This window comes from Rhodamnia argentea, chromosome 8 (genome assembly GCF_020921035.1).
Source record: "Rhodamnia argentea isolate NSW1041297 chromosome 8, ASM2092103v1, whole genome shotgun sequence".
In the NCBI taxonomy this organism is placed as follows: domain Eukaryota; kingdom Viridiplantae; phylum Streptophyta; class Magnoliopsida; order Myrtales; family Myrtaceae; genus Rhodamnia; species Rhodamnia argentea.
In genome coordinates this window covers 21,557,472-21,576,534 of record NC_063157.1, presented here as the reverse complement: position 1 = coordinate 21,576,534, position 19,063 = coordinate 21,557,472, and the positions used below count along the sequence as shown (strand labels likewise).

General features: G+C 40.0%; 3 protein-coding genes and 2 long non-coding RNA genes across 7 annotated transcripts; 2 read left to right on the top strand and 3 right to left on the bottom strand.

Annotated features, from left to right (window-relative positions):
- Positions 1-749: 749 nt before the first annotated feature.
- On the top strand, positions 750-3,646 carry LOC115748084 (staphylococcal-like nuclease CAN2). Its single transcript, XM_030684483.2, has 9 exons — positions 750-998; positions 1,136-1,191; positions 1,336-1,450; positions 1,590-1,700; positions 2,175-2,362; positions 2,468-2,524; positions 2,603-2,762; positions 3,208-3,276; positions 3,355-3,646. Exons 1-9 carry the CDS (start codon positions 846-848, stop codon positions 3,451-3,453), a joined length of 1,008 nt encoding a protein of 335 aa, XP_030540343.1. The 5' UTR covers positions 750-845; the 3' UTR covers positions 3,454-3,646.
- LOC125316147 lies at positions 1,461-18,753 on the bottom strand. Its single transcript, XR_007199467.1, has 3 exons — positions 18,742-18,753; positions 11,518-11,520; positions 1,461-1,777 (listed from the first exon to the last, which is right to left on the bottom strand). It is a non-coding gene; the product is annotated as an uncharacterized LOC125316147 (long non-coding RNA).
- LOC115748085 lies at positions 4,651-7,157 on the bottom strand. 3 transcript variants are annotated; one of them, XM_030684487.2, is made up of 4 exons: positions 6,742-7,157; positions 6,199-6,268; positions 6,042-6,101; positions 4,651-4,968 (listed from the first exon to the last, which is right to left on the bottom strand). In XM_030684487.2, exons 1-3 carry the CDS (start codon positions 7,102-7,104, stop codon positions 6,049-6,051), a joined length of 486 nt encoding a protein of 161 aa, XP_030540347.1. In that variant the 5' UTR covers positions 7,105-7,157; the 3' UTR covers positions 4,651-4,968; positions 6,042-6,048. The 3 variants fall into 3 exon arrangements, with proteins under 3 accessions (XP_030540347.1, XP_030540346.1, XP_048139515.1); XM_030684486.2 differs by having other exon boundaries at positions 4,651-4,878; positions 6,742-7,156; XM_048283558.1 differs by having other exon boundaries at positions 4,651-4,881; positions 6,046-6,101; positions 6,742-7,156.
- Positions 4,874-5,485, top strand: LOC125316146. The gene is made up of 2 exons (XR_007199466.1): positions 4,874-5,183; positions 5,261-5,485. It is a non-coding gene; the product is annotated as an uncharacterized LOC125316146 (long non-coding RNA).
- Positions 15,040-16,037, bottom strand: LOC115748086 (wound-induced protein 1-like). Its single transcript, XM_030684488.2, has one exon. The coding sequence runs from the start codon at positions 15,732-15,734 to the stop codon at positions 15,390-15,392; it is 345 nt and encodes a 114-aa protein (XP_030540348.2). The 5' UTR covers positions 15,735-16,037; the 3' UTR covers positions 15,040-15,389.
- Positions 18,754-19,063: the final 310 nt, after the last annotated feature.

Here is a 19,063-nt window from a genome sequence, read left to right as displayed (position 1 = left end):
CGATTAGAGGAAGAACAAGAAGGAAAAAAAATTTAAATAAATTTGAAAGAATATTAAAGTATTATTAAAAATTGCCATGTCGGCGTTGGTCGTTCAAAGTTAACCGGAAGGATTGAATTGGAAAAATGCAAAATGTTTAGAATTGAATTGGCACAAAAAAGGTTTAGAACCAAATTGGCACAATTGCAATATGCGTATGACTTTTTTGGTAATTTTTTTCTGTCAAATACACATGAAATAACACGTCAAATTTTCACGACATTATTGGACGAAAGCTTGACAAGTGCCAAATTTGGTACTGACTTAAAGTTTGTGTTTTTTTCTTTTACTAGACAAAAAAAGCTCAAGCCATAAATGAGACCAGAGTTAAAATTCGTGCTTTCTTACGAGATTTAAAAGAAGAAGAAGAAGAAGAAGAAGAAGTTTGGGCCAGAAATGAAACTCGGTTCAAAATTGATATCATTTTATGAAAAACAAACACTCGGACCAAAATGGAACTTAGAGCTAAAATTTGTGCCTTTCAAGAGAACCGGGCTCCGAAACATAATCGCACGAGGGCTCCTTTCAATTTCACTCCATCATCAAAGGGTGAAGTCATCTCCATTGCACTCCGCCAACAAATAAGAGAGAGACACGTGTCCACTTTCTTCTCATTGGTCTCTTTTCTTTCCCCGTCTATTAAGCTCGAAAGTAATTTCTTTCTCCCCGGAGGAGGAGAAAAGCCAACGTCATCAATCAAAAGATTATTCTCTGCAAAATTCACCTCTCTCCCTCTCTCTGAGCTTCTCCTTTCGTCCTTCTCCATCGTCGCCAGTCTTCAAATTGTCAGAGCTTGAAGGCCCCGGATGGGAAACGCCCTCAGATTCCTATACGGCCATTGTTGTAAGCCGTCCGCCGCCGGAGACTCCGACTCTCTTGGCCCTCACGGCGTCTCCGCCGCGACCGTCGGAGTCTCGGCTCTTGCCCAAGATCTGTTCAACTTCGAAATCACCTCCAAGGCAAGTTCTTTTCCCTGATAATGGTGACGGGTCGCCGTCATTTCGGGGTTGAGATTGGAGTGAGATGAAATCTGTGGAATTTCTCCCTTTTTTTCTCCTTCTCTCTTTCCTCTTTTTATACTGTTGAGCGTTTGAAGGTTCCTGAGGGGCTAAGCAACCATGTGGCTTCTTCAAGGAAAGCTCAAGCTAATTGGTAAATTGATTCACTTTACAGCCACAGTACTTAACTTTCTCGGAATGCGATTCTGCTCTGTCCTGAAGAAATTAGCTTTCGATATCATAATCTCAAAGCTCAAATTTTTATTGTTGTTGCTGCAATGGTTCAATGAAAATGAAGGTATAGAAAGCTACTAGTAGCATGGAGAGAATCAAATCCCCCTCCGAGAACACCTGAAGAAGCATCAAGTCTAGTTGTCCAGACCCTGAAGAGACACCAGAAGGCTGATGTTGAGGTAAATCAGCCAAAAATAAGTGAAAATCTTGGATTTTTCATTAGCTTTATACTCCCATTTATCTCAGGGGAATGAAGGAGCTGATTGTTTTTAACCCTTTTCCTAATTTTTGGCTGTTGTACTTCATCTGATTTGGTAGGGTTTGTTGGCTTTCTATGGCCTACCTCTTGCTCATACCCTGGTTGAGACCACAGCCGAAGTTCCAGTGGTATTACCTCAAGGAGTGGTGTTTGAGTTTCACACCCTTCCAGTTATGAATCCAAAACTTCCTCAACACTCCATAATTTCTTGCTATGTATTTGCTCTGTAGCATCTTCGGAATATCTTCTTTTTCTGCTATGCGAGCAAGCGTTTCATTGATAAACTTGAAAGAGCAGAAGAGCTGCTACAACATAGCACCAGCAGCTATAAGTGTAACATCAGTATCATATGCTACAACTATAACAAGTTCTTGTTCCTACAGACCTCCAAGTATCAAGGCAACACAAAATTTGCTAGCTTAACATCATTAAATCTATACGACACATCACATTGTATGCTAGACAAGATATCCAATTCCAACTCTAGACAGACCTAATAACACCACGTCGCCTATAAGCATCAGTCCAATGTTCCTTAGTTTTCATATGATCCATGAAGAGATGATCTCTAGACTCAGAGTGAAGTTCACAACAAATACATCTGTCATACAATCTTCTGAATGTCTTCAGTAAACTTTGACCAGGTGGATGCAAGAGCTGTGGCAGATGGTGACACCATTACCGTGTACGTTAGCACTTCTGATCCGAGAGAATCGTGCTTGGTCCCACAAGACGTCCAGATCGCGGCCATCGAAAGATCAGAAGCCCGTGGTCAGAGGGACTACACTCGTGCAGATGCACTGCACAAAAGTATTGTGGACGCAGGATATCGGTGTGTTATCCTGATTGCTTATGAACAGTCACACTCATCGTCTGTCACGTTTCTTCTATCCCTGCATGAGTAATTCGCTGGTTGATCATAGTTGTCTATCTGCAGGGTATTAAATGTTCGGAATGAGGAAGTCCTTGCTCGGAAGTACCGAATTCGGCTCAGGTAAAGACAGGTATTCGATGCATTCCGATTGGCAAATTTTCTCTTTATTCATCCAAGAACAATTGCCTTATGAAGCAGGGGGATAGATGCTCCAGAGGGTTTGATGCCATACGGCAAAGAGGCTAAGGACGAGCTTGTAAAGATTGTTGAAGGTAAGTGTTTGAGAGTTCACGTGTATGGAGAAGATCGATATGGCCGGTGTGTTGGAGATATTTACTGCAACGGCATCTTTGTACAGGTAAACCCTACTTCCCCCTCGCCTCGACTTTTTGAAAAGTATGTTCAACAGCCTACGTGTAATCAGTCAGGAACTTTGACCAGGCAAAGGCGGGGAGCAAGACGAATTAGATAACTGGATATACTTGGACAAAGACTGATTAATCAAACTGACTTTACACTCAATCGATCTCTTTTCTTTTGCTTTCTAGACTGAAACGTCACTTCATGGTTGGACTTTGGCTGACAGCTGAACCTGAACCACAGCTTAATGCTTTGGGGCAGTTCAGGCTGTACAAGCCAAAGCCCGCCCATTGAGCAGGAATAGCAATGCATATTTACAATATCGACAATGGCTTCTAGTGCTTACGTACCTACATGTTGTTGAGCCGCTTTGTATTTGCACTCCATTCTCAGTTTCACTTTTTCCTCTACAATTCCTCAATCTTTTCCATCTCCAAGCACAGGAGTTGATGCTAAAGAAAGGGATGGCGTGGCATTACACAGCCTACGACCAACGTGCAGAGTTTGCAAAGGTAGCCTACTGATTCTTCGCATTGCTGTACCCAATTATGTGTTATATGAATTCTGTAGCTTGAATGTTGCGTGAGCAGTGGGAGAAGAATGCACGGGCAAAGCGCGTAGGCTTGTGGGCTTCTTCAAACCCTGAGGAGCCATGGGAATGGAGGAAGAATAGACGAGAGGGGAGATGATGCTTACCAAATCTGATTCAACCTCTTGCCATTCATGGGAAATTCAGCTGGCGAAGTGTTGAAGTACTGGGACTACAATCTATTCAAAGCTTTTCGGTTCATATAGAGAAGAAAATGCTTTCTCATCTGTTGTATATATACGCTAATTTGAACACTAGTGCAAATTGTAGAACAGCCTAACCAAATCGACAAATCTGGGATTAGTGAAAGATCTAATAGATGAAACTCTATTTGCTCGATGAGGTTATGAAGGTGTAGCTATGACTAAACATTGATAAAGGCGAGAATGGATCCTTAGAAAATCACAGGGCTTCAAAGTCAATGCGCAAGGAAAAGGAAACCATTACATGGTGAAAGCATGCAAGGTGCCGGCCTCGAATTTTGTTAAGGGAAATTCTACTAAGAGAAAACTTGTAAGAGAAAGTATATCACGACAAGGGAAAGATAAAAAATGATCAACAAAACCGTAAGCAAAAGAAAACCTGGCAAATGTAGCGTATCCTGAGATTCACTCAGAAGAGAGTGTTGCTACCTTCGAACAGAATTTTGAGTATAAATGCATATGCAATCAATCTATCTATACTTTTGCTGGTCCTTCATACGCTACATGAAGACGGGCTCATGTTAAGAGAAAGAGAGACCTAGTGATTCTGGTTTATGTTTTCCCATGTGCCACGTTTAATAAAATGGCATCCCAATGCATAAGGCTCCCCGCATTGCAGCGGCTGAGCGTTTGATGCGCAGAGCCTATCCCGAATTTTCCAGAGAGGCTGTCTTGCATCTCGAACGAACCATAAAAAAAGGTGCTGGCAAATTATCCACGTAATTAAATTTAAAGCATTATCATCAATTTCATGAATATGATATCCTGTCAAATGAATGAATGTTTTAAAGACTCATCTAGCTAATGTTCTCATAAAAACAAAGCATCCTTGATGCAGGAGTTTGACAGGGAGGTCCGATGTGTCCAGGGAGGCTAACTGCTGTGCTGATGCTTTGGCAAACTTGGGCATGGATTTAGCGGACAATCTTGTTGTTTTTTATGTGCCTCCTTGTCAAATTACTTTAAGACAATACTGATTCAGGTGGCAATACTATCTTATGTCATTCGGTGAACAATGGTGCTCCGTTTTGGATATGTCATGTTTAACTATGTTTAATGAAGTCCTAGTTTTACTTAAAAAGGAAGCATCCTTGAAAACATTGCTCTTCGCATTGACATGAAGATGGAGGATAGCATTCTCTCAGCAAACGTACTTCCTCAGCTACATTAGTATACCACGTTAAAGAGGAAGCACAAATCATTGTGCAATTGATTCTATTCAATTCATGGTCGGTCTTTGTTGAACATCAACAGGATGATTACATAGCCAATGCAGCACGAACAGATGCTTGTATCCACAAAAAGCAGATGCAGTTCATAGGCTGCATGCAAACAGAAGAGGAGAGGAGTCAAAGGACCTTTGAGATCAATAGACATGTCTAAGTAGCGGGAAGGAGAGAGTCCAAGTCTGCCCGCATAGTAAAAAGAGTGACAGTCTTGCTTTGTCTGTGTTGCTCAAGAGTAAGAAACCAGAAACTAGGAAAATGTGGCAAAGGCAACCGAACAAGATGCAGCATATGTGGGCAAAATGAAATAAAGAAACAGAGATACGACAAAAAGATCATGCAATGGTCATTAGGGAAACAATACAAGGGAAGGATAAAGCAAAACAAGTGCAGTTTCAAAGGTGATGTCTAAGTTTCTTTCTGGCGAACACGATCTGTAATGCTTCAGTGACATGATGAAACCATGTGTTACATACAGGTACAAAGAAGTTTGATTTTTCATCAATTGAACTGATGCTTGTTGCACCATGCAACTAAGAAGAGAAAAAAGGGAGGGCACCACATCCAAAACAGAAATGCTCTGGATAACTAGTCATTCAATTTTCTGTTTCCCTTTTGTCTATAAGCATAAAGGACCTTTTCAACTTGGAAACAAGAAGGTGCACAATTTCGAAGGAAAAGAGGTGTTGTCTGTTTGCCTTGTACAACTACCATGACTTCCTAACAAAACCGTCCACCTATCCTTTGCATATTAGTTCTGAGGAGGTCAAAAAGATGACAGATAGAGGAGTATTATACGACTAAGTTAGATGTCTTTAGTATTAAAAGGCATATGAGATATGAAATACCCTGAATCTGTGGTAGCCCTGTTCTCAAATGAGTACTGAAATTGTCATTTGGAAGCATGCATCAAGTCATTTTGATTTGAGTCATTTAGTTGAAATGCATTAATATGCCTTAGTTTAGTAAAATATCAGAGCTAGACCATAAGGAAGTGCAAAAGCATGAAAAGAAACGGTATAACACTGTGTAATGTGTCTTATTCTCAGGACAGTGCAAGGAAAAACAAACTTAAAGCTTATGAAAACGTATTTGAAGACAAAAAGAAGCTTGTCTTGTCTCATGCAGACCAACAGCACATGAAAGATTCAATGCTATTTCAACAGTACCAATGTATATCAGCAATGAATAGGAATCAAAATTGCATATGATTATGAATCAATAGGCATATGAGGTGAAAAATGATTACTGTTACTCACCCTAAATCTATTTTTTGTTGCCGTCCATCTCACTGGAATCAGAGTCACTTGCATTGTAACCTGAAAAAATTGTTCAAAAACAACAGTAATGATCGAGCCCCTGCCATGTGTATATGCAGAGAAAAAGGAAGGAGTGAGTGAGCCAAAGTATCAGTACCTGGCTGTTTATCGCTTACTTTCCAAACTGAAGATCGAACCTTTGATGCTTTATTAATCCAAGCACGACCCTTGTTGATTAAATCAAAAGGCCAAACACAATTTCAAATAAGTTCGTGAGATTTTAAGAAGACAATATGGATCGAGATTGACCAACACGAGGCCCGATCAAGTCTACATTAACAATGGTTGCTCCCTGCTAATTAGTAATTGGGTCTCAAACTATCGTAGGACCTCTAGGTAATCACCAATCCCCATATACACAGTCGGGCAAAAATGTAGACAGCATACATCCTATGGTAAAAACATATGTGGAAAGAAAAACATAACCTTTGACAGGAAAAGGCAAAACTTGCAAACTGCATAATCAAACACTCAATAAACACATTGAATTCAAGAACGTAAAATGACATGTCCAGACAACAATTGCATACAAATGAGAGCTCACATTCTGCAGTGCAGACAGTTGCAATCTATCTGGTATCCACACCATTGAAAAGAACCAAATGATCATACGAAATGAAAACAGAAAATCCAGAGGAACCTTTCGAGGGTCTCTAGGCACGCCATAGCCAGAGTTGTACATCTGGCCAACTAAGACCTGCATAGCACCATCACCAGCCTTGGCCTCTCTCAATGTGTCTTGAAACCACCTCCTGGCGCAATCGTACACTACCTGACCCAGCGGCACCCGATCGCTCCCCTCCTGCTCCAAGCTCTTCGCGCGACTCTCCATCTTCTTCGGGTCGGTTCGGACCCCACCGCCGCCGGGTCTCGACGCTTCTGGGGTTGAGACCCGGATTCTTGAAATGGGTTTCGCTTGTCTCGGCAGGTGGAGTTTGTCTGACGATGAGACGATTCTCGCTAAGCCTTGGAGCCGCGTCGCCGAAGGGATTGATTTCCCCATAGAAGCAAATTGGAAGGAATAGAGTAGAAAATAGCGATCGATTTCGTCAAAAATCCATTCTTTTTTGGTTTTTTTATCCCCGTTTTACTTGATTTTCTAGAGATGGGAAAGGAAATCTGCTGGAAGGTACAGCACAGTAGAGCATGCAAGATTTGCTCGAATCTCATCTTGTCATCACTTGTGCAAGTGACCTCATATTAGGGGCTTCGACCCAAAAAAAAACTTGTATTAGGAGCAAGCGAAAGAATCTTGATGGCATCAGACTGAACCGGTCGATTTTGAGATATTCGTGCAAGTGCCAATCCAGTTTTCGTTTTCCTAAAATGTTTGATGAATATCAATCCGATTTTGATTCCAGGTATGACTATTTATTCAGGCCATCCAATCAAATCAATATATATATATATATAGCATTAAAAAACCGAAAACCCTATCTAGTCGATACAACAAACGAAGATCCTATTATATAACAAACGACCAAGTTGCAAATCCAAGCAAGGACACATCTTGCACCGAATTGAAGTCGTTATGCATATCCCGATCCCATAGTTATCTCCGTCTTCATGAAATCAGATCGTCTTTTCTTTTTCTCTTTCAAAATGGGATCGCGCGGGACGCTAAGAAGAAAAACGCCGATTCGTTCCGTTTCCATTTTCAGGGTGAAAATCGACCCACCTTGAAATCGATCACCCTTAGATTATATTATCCTTCCTTAGAGAATCTCGGAGCAAAGAAGATCCTAATGGAACCCTTTCAAGCTAGTAAAGCCCAGACAAGACATGGATCGAATCTTGAATTTTGAGTTCTCATGTGTGAATGGATTCCTTTGATGTCATCTATTGTGTTTGTGTCAATTCAATCATAAACTTTTCAATTGATTAATTTAATTTTAAGCATTTTGACGATTTATCAATTTAGTCATTCCGACTAATTTTGATCGGAGATTGCCGACAAGGACGCTAGATGTCCTATATTGCACGGCTAATCCGACACAGATATGAACACTCTTTACAATTTACAAAGAAAAAAAGTCAATTATGTTAACATCCATTCTCCTCGTACTGCCAATGGTGTGTGTGGAATGGTCATGTCAAGATCTTATGGAATTGGAGTAATTAAGTCACATTTATCGATAGTCTCATTTCATTATCTAATTATATTTCGTAACAAAGTGATTTTACTCGATATGAATGCATTAGCTAAGTAATGGTAACGAAATATCCAAAAGTGTGCAAACTCCAAAATCATTGCGTTTTTTGGCTAGGTCATTTCTCCATTGCAAATGATGCCATATGAGACTCATTTTCTCGGACAACCATCAATGGACACATCTTCCATGACCATCGTAACGCGATTAAGCGAAACCTCACTTATCTCTTAACGACACGATGAAACCGCACTTATCTCTTAACAACATGACTCAACCCTTACAATTGCAGATAAACATCAACATTGCAACAAGGAGCTTGTAATGACGAAAATTTCCACGCCTCCATTAAGGCTCATCTTATTTCAATGAAAATGAATGATTTAGAAAATAGTTTTCTAAAAAAAAAATTATCGAAAGAAAGATTCTATTCATTATCAGGATAATACTCGAGAGGTACATAAGGAGAGAGAGGGGGAGAGAGATAGGCTCTCTCTCTCTCTCTCTCTCTCTCTCTCTCTCTCTCTCTCTCTCTCTCTCTCTCTCTCTCTCTCTCTCTCTCTCAGGACTTATAGCTCATTCAGTCAATTCACTTACTAATTTTTCTTTTGAAAACCTCATGCCATGGTTCTTGTAAAATAATAGATAGCTATTTCATCTGCTATGAATGCTGCCACCGATTAAGTACAGCTTTGGTTTGATATCTAAGAACTCTATTCCTAAGACGACCTTGAAATCGTATAGGGGCACCAAAGTGAAATTAGTTGAATCTTTCCTATGTGCTACTGAAGGCAATGGCCGAAAACCTTAGTAGCTTTCTACAGATGATTGTTTATGCAGCTTGGAGCAATTAGTAAATAAAAAAAATTCCATCGCCGACAATAATTTATATTTAAACATATTCATGGAAAATAGAATTTTTTTTATTTTTTTAAATTCTGTAAGTTATACAAGCGATCATTTCCGAATTTTTTCTTTTCAAATCATTCATTTTTCGAAAAACAAACAGAGTCTAAGAATTAATTCAAGATTAACCGATTAGACAAAGCTGAAATCTCTTTATATTTAACTGAGATTAGAATTCTCCAAATCATTAGCACGGGGTAATATTACATCTAAGCTGCTAATCATATGATTATCAAGACTCCATCTTTTCATAAGGTCAAGTCCAGGGCGTAGACTAAAACATTTGAATATTTGTAATTTCTTTCTCATGTTTGAGTTTTCAATTAACCATCTTCTGTTCGGGAAAAAAAAAAACTGGGGGATATACCAAAACATCCCAAAGAATAATTTCCTTCATGCTTCCGAGAAAGTGTGATGAAATGGAAAGTGCTATGACGGGCTTGAATATAGGCAATACGACAGCCGATTATACGCATGCTTTGCTTGTCGTTTAATGGCTGATTAGACGAGCCGACAGCAATCTCTCCAACAGATTTTAAGGAAGCTGAGACACACTTAGCAGACGGATAGTTGCTCCCAAAAAGGTTGATGTTGACATTACAATCGGGAAGGAAAACACTTTGCGAATTTAATTAAGAAAATTCTTAAACTTTACTATTATGGTTTGATGGAACTGCTGGGAATTTTGAATTACAAACATCACTGCTGGACGCAAATGCCAGTAATTTTGGGCTGAACTGGTAGACCCAAGAACTCACGATGCTTATTTCAGAAGGATAATGCTTAGTAAACTAACGATTACAATCGGTTCTAAACTTTTGAAAAATTTTCAAAAAAGAGTTCAAAGTATTCTCAATTTCTCAAAAAAAGAATTTGAAGTGGATCTTGTTTCAAATAAAGGTCTAACATATCTTATTTATTTCAAAGAAGGGTCTGGACAGAAATACTTTCGTCTTTTACATTTTAAAATTTATTCTTTTTTTTTTTTATTTTTCTGTTTTACTTTTATTTTCTTTTTCCTCTCCCCTCTCCCACCCATCGCCGGCCTTAGCTTCTCTTCGATGGTGGGCATCATCTTGCTCTCTCCTTTGGACATCCCTGAACTGCACCAAATCAAGAATTGTCTCAACTTGGCGACGACATGGCAAACATTCGACGAGAAGCAAGAATCATCCATTTTTGTCCATTTGACTTGAAAAAGTGGCCCATGCCCGTTGGAAAAATGAAGATCCGGGAAGAAAACTGCCATGTTCTGTGCTCGGCAAGGAACTCCAAAATGAGGTGAGAGTAGAGGATCGGAGACTTCTTGCCGGATGATACGAGCGATGTCTGGCTGGAGGTCAGGTGATCACGGGCATGGTTTTCTTGTAGGACTCGCGATCGATCTGGCCTTCGAGGCCGTAGCGACGCACGTACTCGACGCGAGCATTGCAGCAGAGGATCTTGGTGAGGACCCGCCTCTAGACCTCATCGGCAGCCGTGACGTCCTCGATGAACTGGAGGGCCTTCTTATTCTTGTCGTGGAGGTTGTGGTCAGCTGCGAGTTGAGGAGGTAGCAGATGGAGAGGAGGGAGGCGTAGAAGGGGGTGGATCGAGGAAGGGGACGTAAGAGCGGCAGGAGTTCCGGAGGCCGTTGCAGGCGAAGCCCTCGGGGAAGTTGTCATTGGTGGTGTCGTCATGCTTGTTGTTGACGTAGACTTGCTCAGAGAGGAGAAGGTGAGGTTGGTGAAAGAGGAGGAGGAGGAAGGAGAAGGAGGAGGAGAGAGTGTAGAGAGAGATGGCGGACTCCATGGATTCCTCTGTTGCTCAAAATAAGAATTGGAGTTGCTGGAGGTGGAACAAGAAGAAGAAGCCGGGGACGTCCTGCAATGGAGGAAAGGGAAAAACGAGAAAAGGAAAATGGGAAAAAAAAGAGAAAAAGGAAAGGACAATGGGAAAAAAATTCGAAAATATAAAAAAATGAAAATACCCCTACTAAGGCCCTTTTTGAAATAAATAGGGCACTTTAGGTTTTTATTTGAAATGACGTCTACTTTAAGCCCTTTTTTGAGAAAATAAAGATACTTGAAGCCCTTTTTCAAAATTTTACCTAAAATTTTTAAATTCTGCCGATTGAATCACAAAACCTTTGCATGACTTTAGGCTAATTTTTGTCAAAAATCGCCGATGGCCAGTGATGGTTAGATCCTCACATCGATTTTAAGCAAAAATAGGGCCGTAAAGCACTATATTGGAACTTCGCGTAAAGATTTAGGACTGAACTAACATTCATAAATTGTGTTTAGGTCGCGAACGCCGCAAATAATTCATTTGACATGCACGTATCACGTACACCTTTCTCTGTGCATGTGCAGGCGGACCAGCTGTGCTCTTCTCGTGCTCGTCGCTCTCTCAATCATCAACCCTTACGGGCCTTACCTGTTCCACGAGAACGATTCAAGAATTCATGTTCTGAGTCTTCTTTTATATCTGCCATTACATGAATCCAGCTGAGAAGTCTCGTCTTTAAAGGACATTTTTCGTCTTGTCGGACAACGTAAGTCTCGTTCTTCTTGGTCTCCGTGCCTACAACTAGGGTTCAAAACCTCGAAGAATCTACCTCTGCAACGTCTCTGTCTTTTCAGATGAAAGGGTTAGAAGAATCATGCAGAAACTGGAATGTATCATCTTCATGAGGTTCCACGTCGATGTTGGACGTGTCAAGAGAATCACTTAATACGCATTCAAGGCTTCATCTACGTACCCAGTGTCAGAGATCATGAGCTTTTCTTTCCTTTTCCTTTTCCTTTTCCTTTTGTTGTTACACTTGATGTCTCCTTATGCCCACCAAGAACGCAGTTTCTTTCTTCCAACCGGAGATCTTTCACTCACACTGTTTTAGTCTCCAATTTCACTCACACTATACATGTAAGTGTCGATTTAATCTTCGAAATTTCTATTTTATCGACTGTTCGCGAAAGAAAGAAAGAAATAGATGTGCCATGGCGGGCAAGCAAGGTATTGAGATCTAGATTTTTGAAACCGGAGTCTAAGAAATCGATAGCGAGTCCATGGATAGTTCTTATTGACTCGCGTGCTCATTACGGCATCATCTAGAGCCATCTCTGTAAGCGATTTATCCGATCAATCAAAACTTTGTGTGTAATTTCTTGTAAGGCTATGGCCGCCGTCAACTTTCTCAAAGAAATTAACTGTTATCGTTTTCAACTCACTTGTCTACCTTACCATTTCTCATATGACAAAGATTTTCTCGTCCTTTATAGATGAAAATATATGCTTTAGGAAGATGAGGATGATTCTTCATTGTCCCTATAGTCATGAGCGAATAATATTTTAAGGGCAAAAGTACAGTAAGAGTGTCAATATTTGTGTACGACGCTCACTTTAGTGGCAATATATATATTTTTCGGATCACTTAAGTGCCAAATCGAAGAAAAAACAATCACCGAAGTACCAATTCCGGCCAAAATTGATTATTTATGTGCTAATTCCGGCCAATAGTACACGTGGTATTTTTTATTAAATTTTTAATGTTACGTGTCAATTTTTTTAAAAAACAACCCACGTGGCGTCCACGTGGATTGTTCAACTTAAAAATAATTATTTTTTAAAAAAAATTAAAATTAAACAGAAAATAGCCTTAAAAAAGAATCAAAACAATAAAAAATTTAAAAAAAAGGGAACCACCAATGGCGAGGGCTGTGAGCCCTCGCTGCCGCCCCCCACAACGATTTTCACGTCTTTATAATCGAAAGATTTTATTGTAGTGACATGATATTGATTCTTCTTGATCCCTCTATTCATAAATTTATGGTGATTTCAAATGTTGATCTTAACTACTCATATGTTCATCCCTCCATCATCTAAAACCATCTTTATAAATAACTTTTGCGATCAATCAAAATCTCCGCGTGACTTCTTGTGAGGTTGCGGGGGCCGTCAAACTTCACAAAGAAACTAATTGCCTTCATTTTCGATTCGACTAGACTCGACTCGACTCAGCTCATGTATATCATCATTCTCCACATTACAATGATTTTTCTCGTCTTTTATAAATAGGGAATTTCTATTTTAGTAAGATGAGGATGATTCTCTACGGTCCCCATATGCTTGACACAAGTAAATGTCATCCCAAAGCAGATGTATTGTTTTCTCGAATACAAGTTAGACAATGACATATGCCTCCAACGCTCTTATCTCGTTATATAATTGATGTGATTTTGTCCATGCAAAATGTGTTCTTATGAGAATACATTACACGTCATCTCAACCTCTTTTTTTTTTTTTTAAATATCAGCTAAGGTCAGGAATTGCTCTTTCCTGTGATGTGAATGAACGCAATTAAAACGACTACGAAAGATTAATGCGAACAAAATAATAGGCGCCGACGATACAGTTCATTTGAAATTCAACATAACCTTACGTTAGACCTTTTCAGGGAAAATGAGATAAACGGTATCTAAATTTTTGACATAACCTGCAATGCGGTCCTTGAATTTTTATTTTGTTCAATATGGTTCTTGAACTTTATCTCAATGTGCAATGTCGTCTTTATTGTTCAATGTGTTCCTTGGATTTTTTGTATAGTTTTATATAGTTCGGGGATCAAATTGAATATGCACCAAAAGTTTAGTGATCATATGAAATAAATTATAAGTTTAGAGATCGTATTGCACCTTAAAACAAAATTTGAGGATCACATTGAATAAATTAAAAGTTTAGAGGCCACACTGTACATTTATCCAAAGTTGAAAAATCATTTATGTCATTATCTCACCTTTCAAAGATGACCATCAATAAATAAATAAATAAAAATTCCTCTCTCTCCCCCTTCTCCACCCTGGGGGTTCCTAGCTACCACAATCATATTTGAGGGAGAGACCTCTCTCTCCCTCTCCCTCCCCCCTCTCCTTCTTCTCAGTGTGCTTTGCTTCTCTACTTTTTCTCGTTTTCCTCCTGTTTGGGACCTATTTTTCTTCCGATTTAGTCTATATTTGAAATTTTCTTTCTCCCGATTCGAGAAGATTTCTATCCCGATCTAGTATAGATTTGTGATTTTTGTGTGTATGTTTTCGGAGTTTCATTTTCCTTGAATTTCGTTGGTGAACAAGTTCAGTTTTGAAGAAGATTAGAGGAGTTTCGTGAAGGTTTCGCTCTTATAGATGTTAGATCTAAGGTCGTTTAACCTTTTCACACTACTCGATGATAGTGTTGGGGATGCTAAATATAGGTGTGCACTGCCGAAAGGCAAAGCCGTAGCATCACCTGGAGTTCTCGATATGTGCTCATTACTGAAAATGAATTCGGTGATCGGCTGTCGATTTTGGTGTAAAAAAGTTATAGGTGTGTTTTTTTGAGCGTGTGACATATAACGTTTTTCTAATGATTTCTCTTATTATTTGAAACTTGTTCTGTTTGGAAGTTGTTTGGAATTTATATGGGTTTGAAGTTGTGCTATTTAAACTGAGATATTTCTCTCTTGTATGTCGATCGAGAAAATGAATGAAATGTTATTTTGACAAAAAAAAAAGATGACGGTCGTACCCATTCAGATGAATTCGGAGTTTTATATCTAAAATTCGATTGCTTTCGGTCCCTAATTCCCCGATTTATGCATTTTACTATCCTTTACATGTCCCTTTTTCTGCTTAATCAAGAAAGACCACTGCGCGCTCGAGATGACCAACGTTTAATCAATCGTCTAGTGAATTCTACTTTATAAAATTTGTGTTACATGCATGCTATTTTCTCATAAAGAAAGTTTGAATTAACATGTTTTTTGCTATATTAGCATGAATTATTGAAACGAAGAGGGCCACTCCCGCACAAATATGGGATGATGAATACTGTGCATGAGCCGACAAAGTCAAATTCATAGGACAATCAAACGCACAATAGATTCTTATTATTGTGAAGGAGCAACCCCACATTACATGCACATCAACAGGATGGGACCAACGCCAACTGGGTCGACCCGTCATTTCACTTCTTTTTACAAACACTAAACAATACAAACCAAAACGACAGAGTTTCTGACCCAAAAAATTAAAAAAAAAAACGACAGAGTCAAAACAGAAACACAAACGAACACGACCTTAGGACTCACATCCTCGTAGCCCTAGGCCAGACTTTGGCCCGTTCACCGGGAGCCAGTCGCCAACCACTAGCGCGTGCAACCTTTATTCCACTACTGTAGTAACGGCTGCACCACACATACGGCGAGCGAGATTGGTTATATGGCGAGAACCAGACCCGGCACGGACTTCCCGACCCGGCTCGACACGCTGCTCTCCCACAGCGACTGGCAGTGCAGCGAGTTGATCTTGGCCGTCGAAGGATCTGAGGGCGGGGAGTCGCCGAAGCGCGTGACGGTGAGCGAGGTGTTGAAGTATTCCCTCACCTGGGTGACTATCCCATCGGCGGAGACCGTCCAGGCGTGGACCCAGAAGATGGAGCGGGCGGTGTCGAAGCCCTCGGCGAGCACGGTGGGGCCGAAGGGGGTGATGGAGTCGGGGACGAAGAGGAAGGTGTCGTCGGATGCAGCGGCGGAGGGGGAGGCGCCAGTGAGGAGGCGCATCAAGAACTGCTGGGAGGGGGGGCCATGGAACCACCACTCGAGGTCGGGAGCGAGGATGCGGTGGACGGCGTCACAGTCGCGGAGTCGAAGGGCCTCGTAAAGGTCGCGGACCGCCGTCCGGTTCGCGGGCTTAATCTCCTCCAGAGCTGGCGGTCGAGTGTGAGCCAGTTCTAGACTAAGCGAAGCCTAGAGAGAGAGAGAGAGAGAGAGAGAGAGAGTAGTGAAAAGGGGAGAGAAAGAGCTTGAGCTTGAGCTTGAGCTTGAGATTGAGAGAGACTAGAGAAATGGCAAGCTGTGGTGTGGGTTGGAGTTGCAGGCAGTTTAAATAGGAAGAAGATGCCCCGCACTGTATTTACCAGTTGGCAAAGTCAGTACCTAAATAAAGCGACTCTTTCACAATTATGAAACAGTCAATACTTGATATTAAAAAAAAAAAAAAAGACCTCTTCGTATCGGCTAGTCTACTAACTTCGTAAACGAGCCGTATAGCACAATACTTAGCGTTTTGAAAAAGTCGTGTACATTTAGCATCATAAAAAAAGATCATTAATATAGCATAGCTATAACAAAACAGCAAAATTATGAATTTATTTGTTTAGGATTAATATTACGGAAAACTCAAAATTAGCATATCCGTAATAAGTTTAACCTATTGTTATTGATGTATCGGTTTAGGATTCTTTGTGATATTAATTTAATATTTAAGGGAAAATTTATTAATTTGAGCTGTTTTGCGATATTGAAATTTTTCGTAGGACGAAGTAAGCGAGTAATCGATTTTTGTTGAGCGTAAAGGATGAAACTTGGTCATCCGATAAAGGAATTGCTCCAATCGAGATGAGAAAATCAATCCCCACTCCCCATTAAATGAGATATTATCAGGTGCATCGGGGGTGCACGCTCGGGGAGTAGCGGATCAGATTGTTTTGACTTCGGTCAACCAGACAGTTGGACTGCAAGGCTCGGCACACGTGTCAGTGCAGCGGTGGCCTTCGACGCGCGTGTCGACCCCCCCCTCCCTTGGGAAAAAGGCACGTGTGGAAAGTTGGACCCTTTCTTTTATTTCATGCGGGTCCCAGTCGAGCCAGCTTTTTTGGACTCCCCTCCCACAGCCGCGCGTGGCGTCATGACATACGAGGTTGGTCTTCGGGAGGCTTCCATGTTAATTGAATTCTTCCTTTTGTAACGTATCTACCGGATGATCTTATTGTTAAGGTTATTCGGATTGTTACGGTATAAGCAACCAATCTGATCTGCGCTATCGACACGGGCAGATACCTACGATACTTTGTTGTCGGATCGACAGGGTATTCAGACGCCGATAATTTTCATCGAGTCGCTCTAACGCTATAAAACACGAGGCGATTTTCAATTACGCGAGAGGGGGGTGTGAATCAAATGGGTCTTGATCCACTCGTGAATTTGATTTATCCCTAATGTTGGACCACTTCAATAAAATATTAGAGAAGAAAAGGACAAAGGAAAGTGCTTAGAATAGCGTGCCATAATTTGTAGCTCGTGGACCATAAGCCAAAAAAAAAAAAAACAAGAAGAGAGAAATAATAATAATAATAATAATAAGGGACAGGAATACCTCGTTATTGTACCAGTCCCGACATCCAAGATCGAAAGGTCTTGGTGAGCCAAAAAACATCAAAATCATCAAAAGGGTCCCACAGAAGACAAGAACTGAGGGTATCCCTACCCCAGATACGGCGGAATGCGCCGGGCTGGCATTTTCACCATTTGGATTTTGACTCGTTTTCTTGAAATTCCCCCCTTTGATTCTATTTTCTTTAATTAATATTATGAAAAATCTCCGTGCGCATGTGATAAATTTATTCTAAATTAATTTTATCACCATAAATTTTTTTTAAACTGGTACAATCGTGATAAATTTAATTCAAACTAATTTTTGAATCATTAAAAACCTCGATCTCTGTTAGTTTTTACCAAATTAGGCTAATACTGTGAAAACCTCCAAAGTGATATATATATATATATATATATATATATATGACAAATAGAGGGTAAAATTTCCAAATTGATGTACCAGTCAGTTGGCACGTGTTTTCTAGCTCAACATTTTGACGGTTAAATGTAACGGAAAATTAACGGATGGCAAACTTATCACATGTATCTTAATTTAGTATTTTTGATGGTCAAAAAAATTAATTTGAGGGTAAATTTGTCATAATTGTTCCAGTTTAGGCTTTTCGTGATATTAATCTATTTTTTTTTATTTTATGATCATATGTCTTGTTTTGTAATAAACTCGGTAATATCCAACCCCGAGGGTTGTACATAAAAGCGTCGAGCAAGTTGTTGATCGGGTGAAAGGGAAAGCTTTTGGGGGGTTTTGCGGAAGATTCTCATGGCATCCGAGCAGCACCAGCCTAGGGGGGAACATGAAGCCACAAGTGGGATAGTGGGGATTAACAGGACATTAGACAAGTCGCTTGCTTTTTTGGAATTTTAGTGAAATTGACTTCCATCACTTTCATGTTTTGGTCTCTATTAGTGACCTAATCGCATTGACCCGGACATGTGGAAAATTCAAATGCCGGTTCGTCAAGATGAATTTGACCCGTTTATCTTCGAAACTGGATAAAGTCATCGTCCTTTTTTTCTAAATTTTTTTTTAGTAATTATGGTGGCGGAAAATTTGGATGACAAAAGGTGGAAAAAAGAGAGAATAAACTTAGTACACTAATACGACAAAAAACAAAAAACACTCAGTACACCAAATTTGAAAGTTCTAGAATTGAGAATACTTTATGAAGATATGACATCCAGCATTAGGCTAAGAGGACGATAAAAAAAAATTACCAAAAAGCACCGCAAATCAATTACAGGGGCATCGATTTTTTTTTTAGGGTTAAAGAGATATGAATTCAATCATAATTTTTTTTTTTGTCAATGTAGTCATTCTTGATCGAAAAGAATCGCAAAATTGCGAATTTGCATGTCGATCACCTTACGTGATGCGATCAATACTAAAGTGCACAGTTTTTGCAATTTTTTGAAAGTTTTTCTGAATTTTTCAAATATCATTGTTTCTTTTCCTTTTTTTTATTTGGGTTTTCTTTGACAACTTCGTCATCGTAAATCCACTAAATCTATCTGATGAAGCAGGCTCAGTCTCGTCTCGTCTCGTCTCGCATCATTTGCTGTTTTTGGTGCCGATTTTAGTTTTATTTACACCAAGCTATTCGTGCTACTAGCCTACTATGAAGCACAAGTGATTTGGTTTCCGACCGGACCATCCGGGAATAATTTGAATTGATCAAAATTCTGATAATAAGATGTCAAATACCTAACCCAACAAC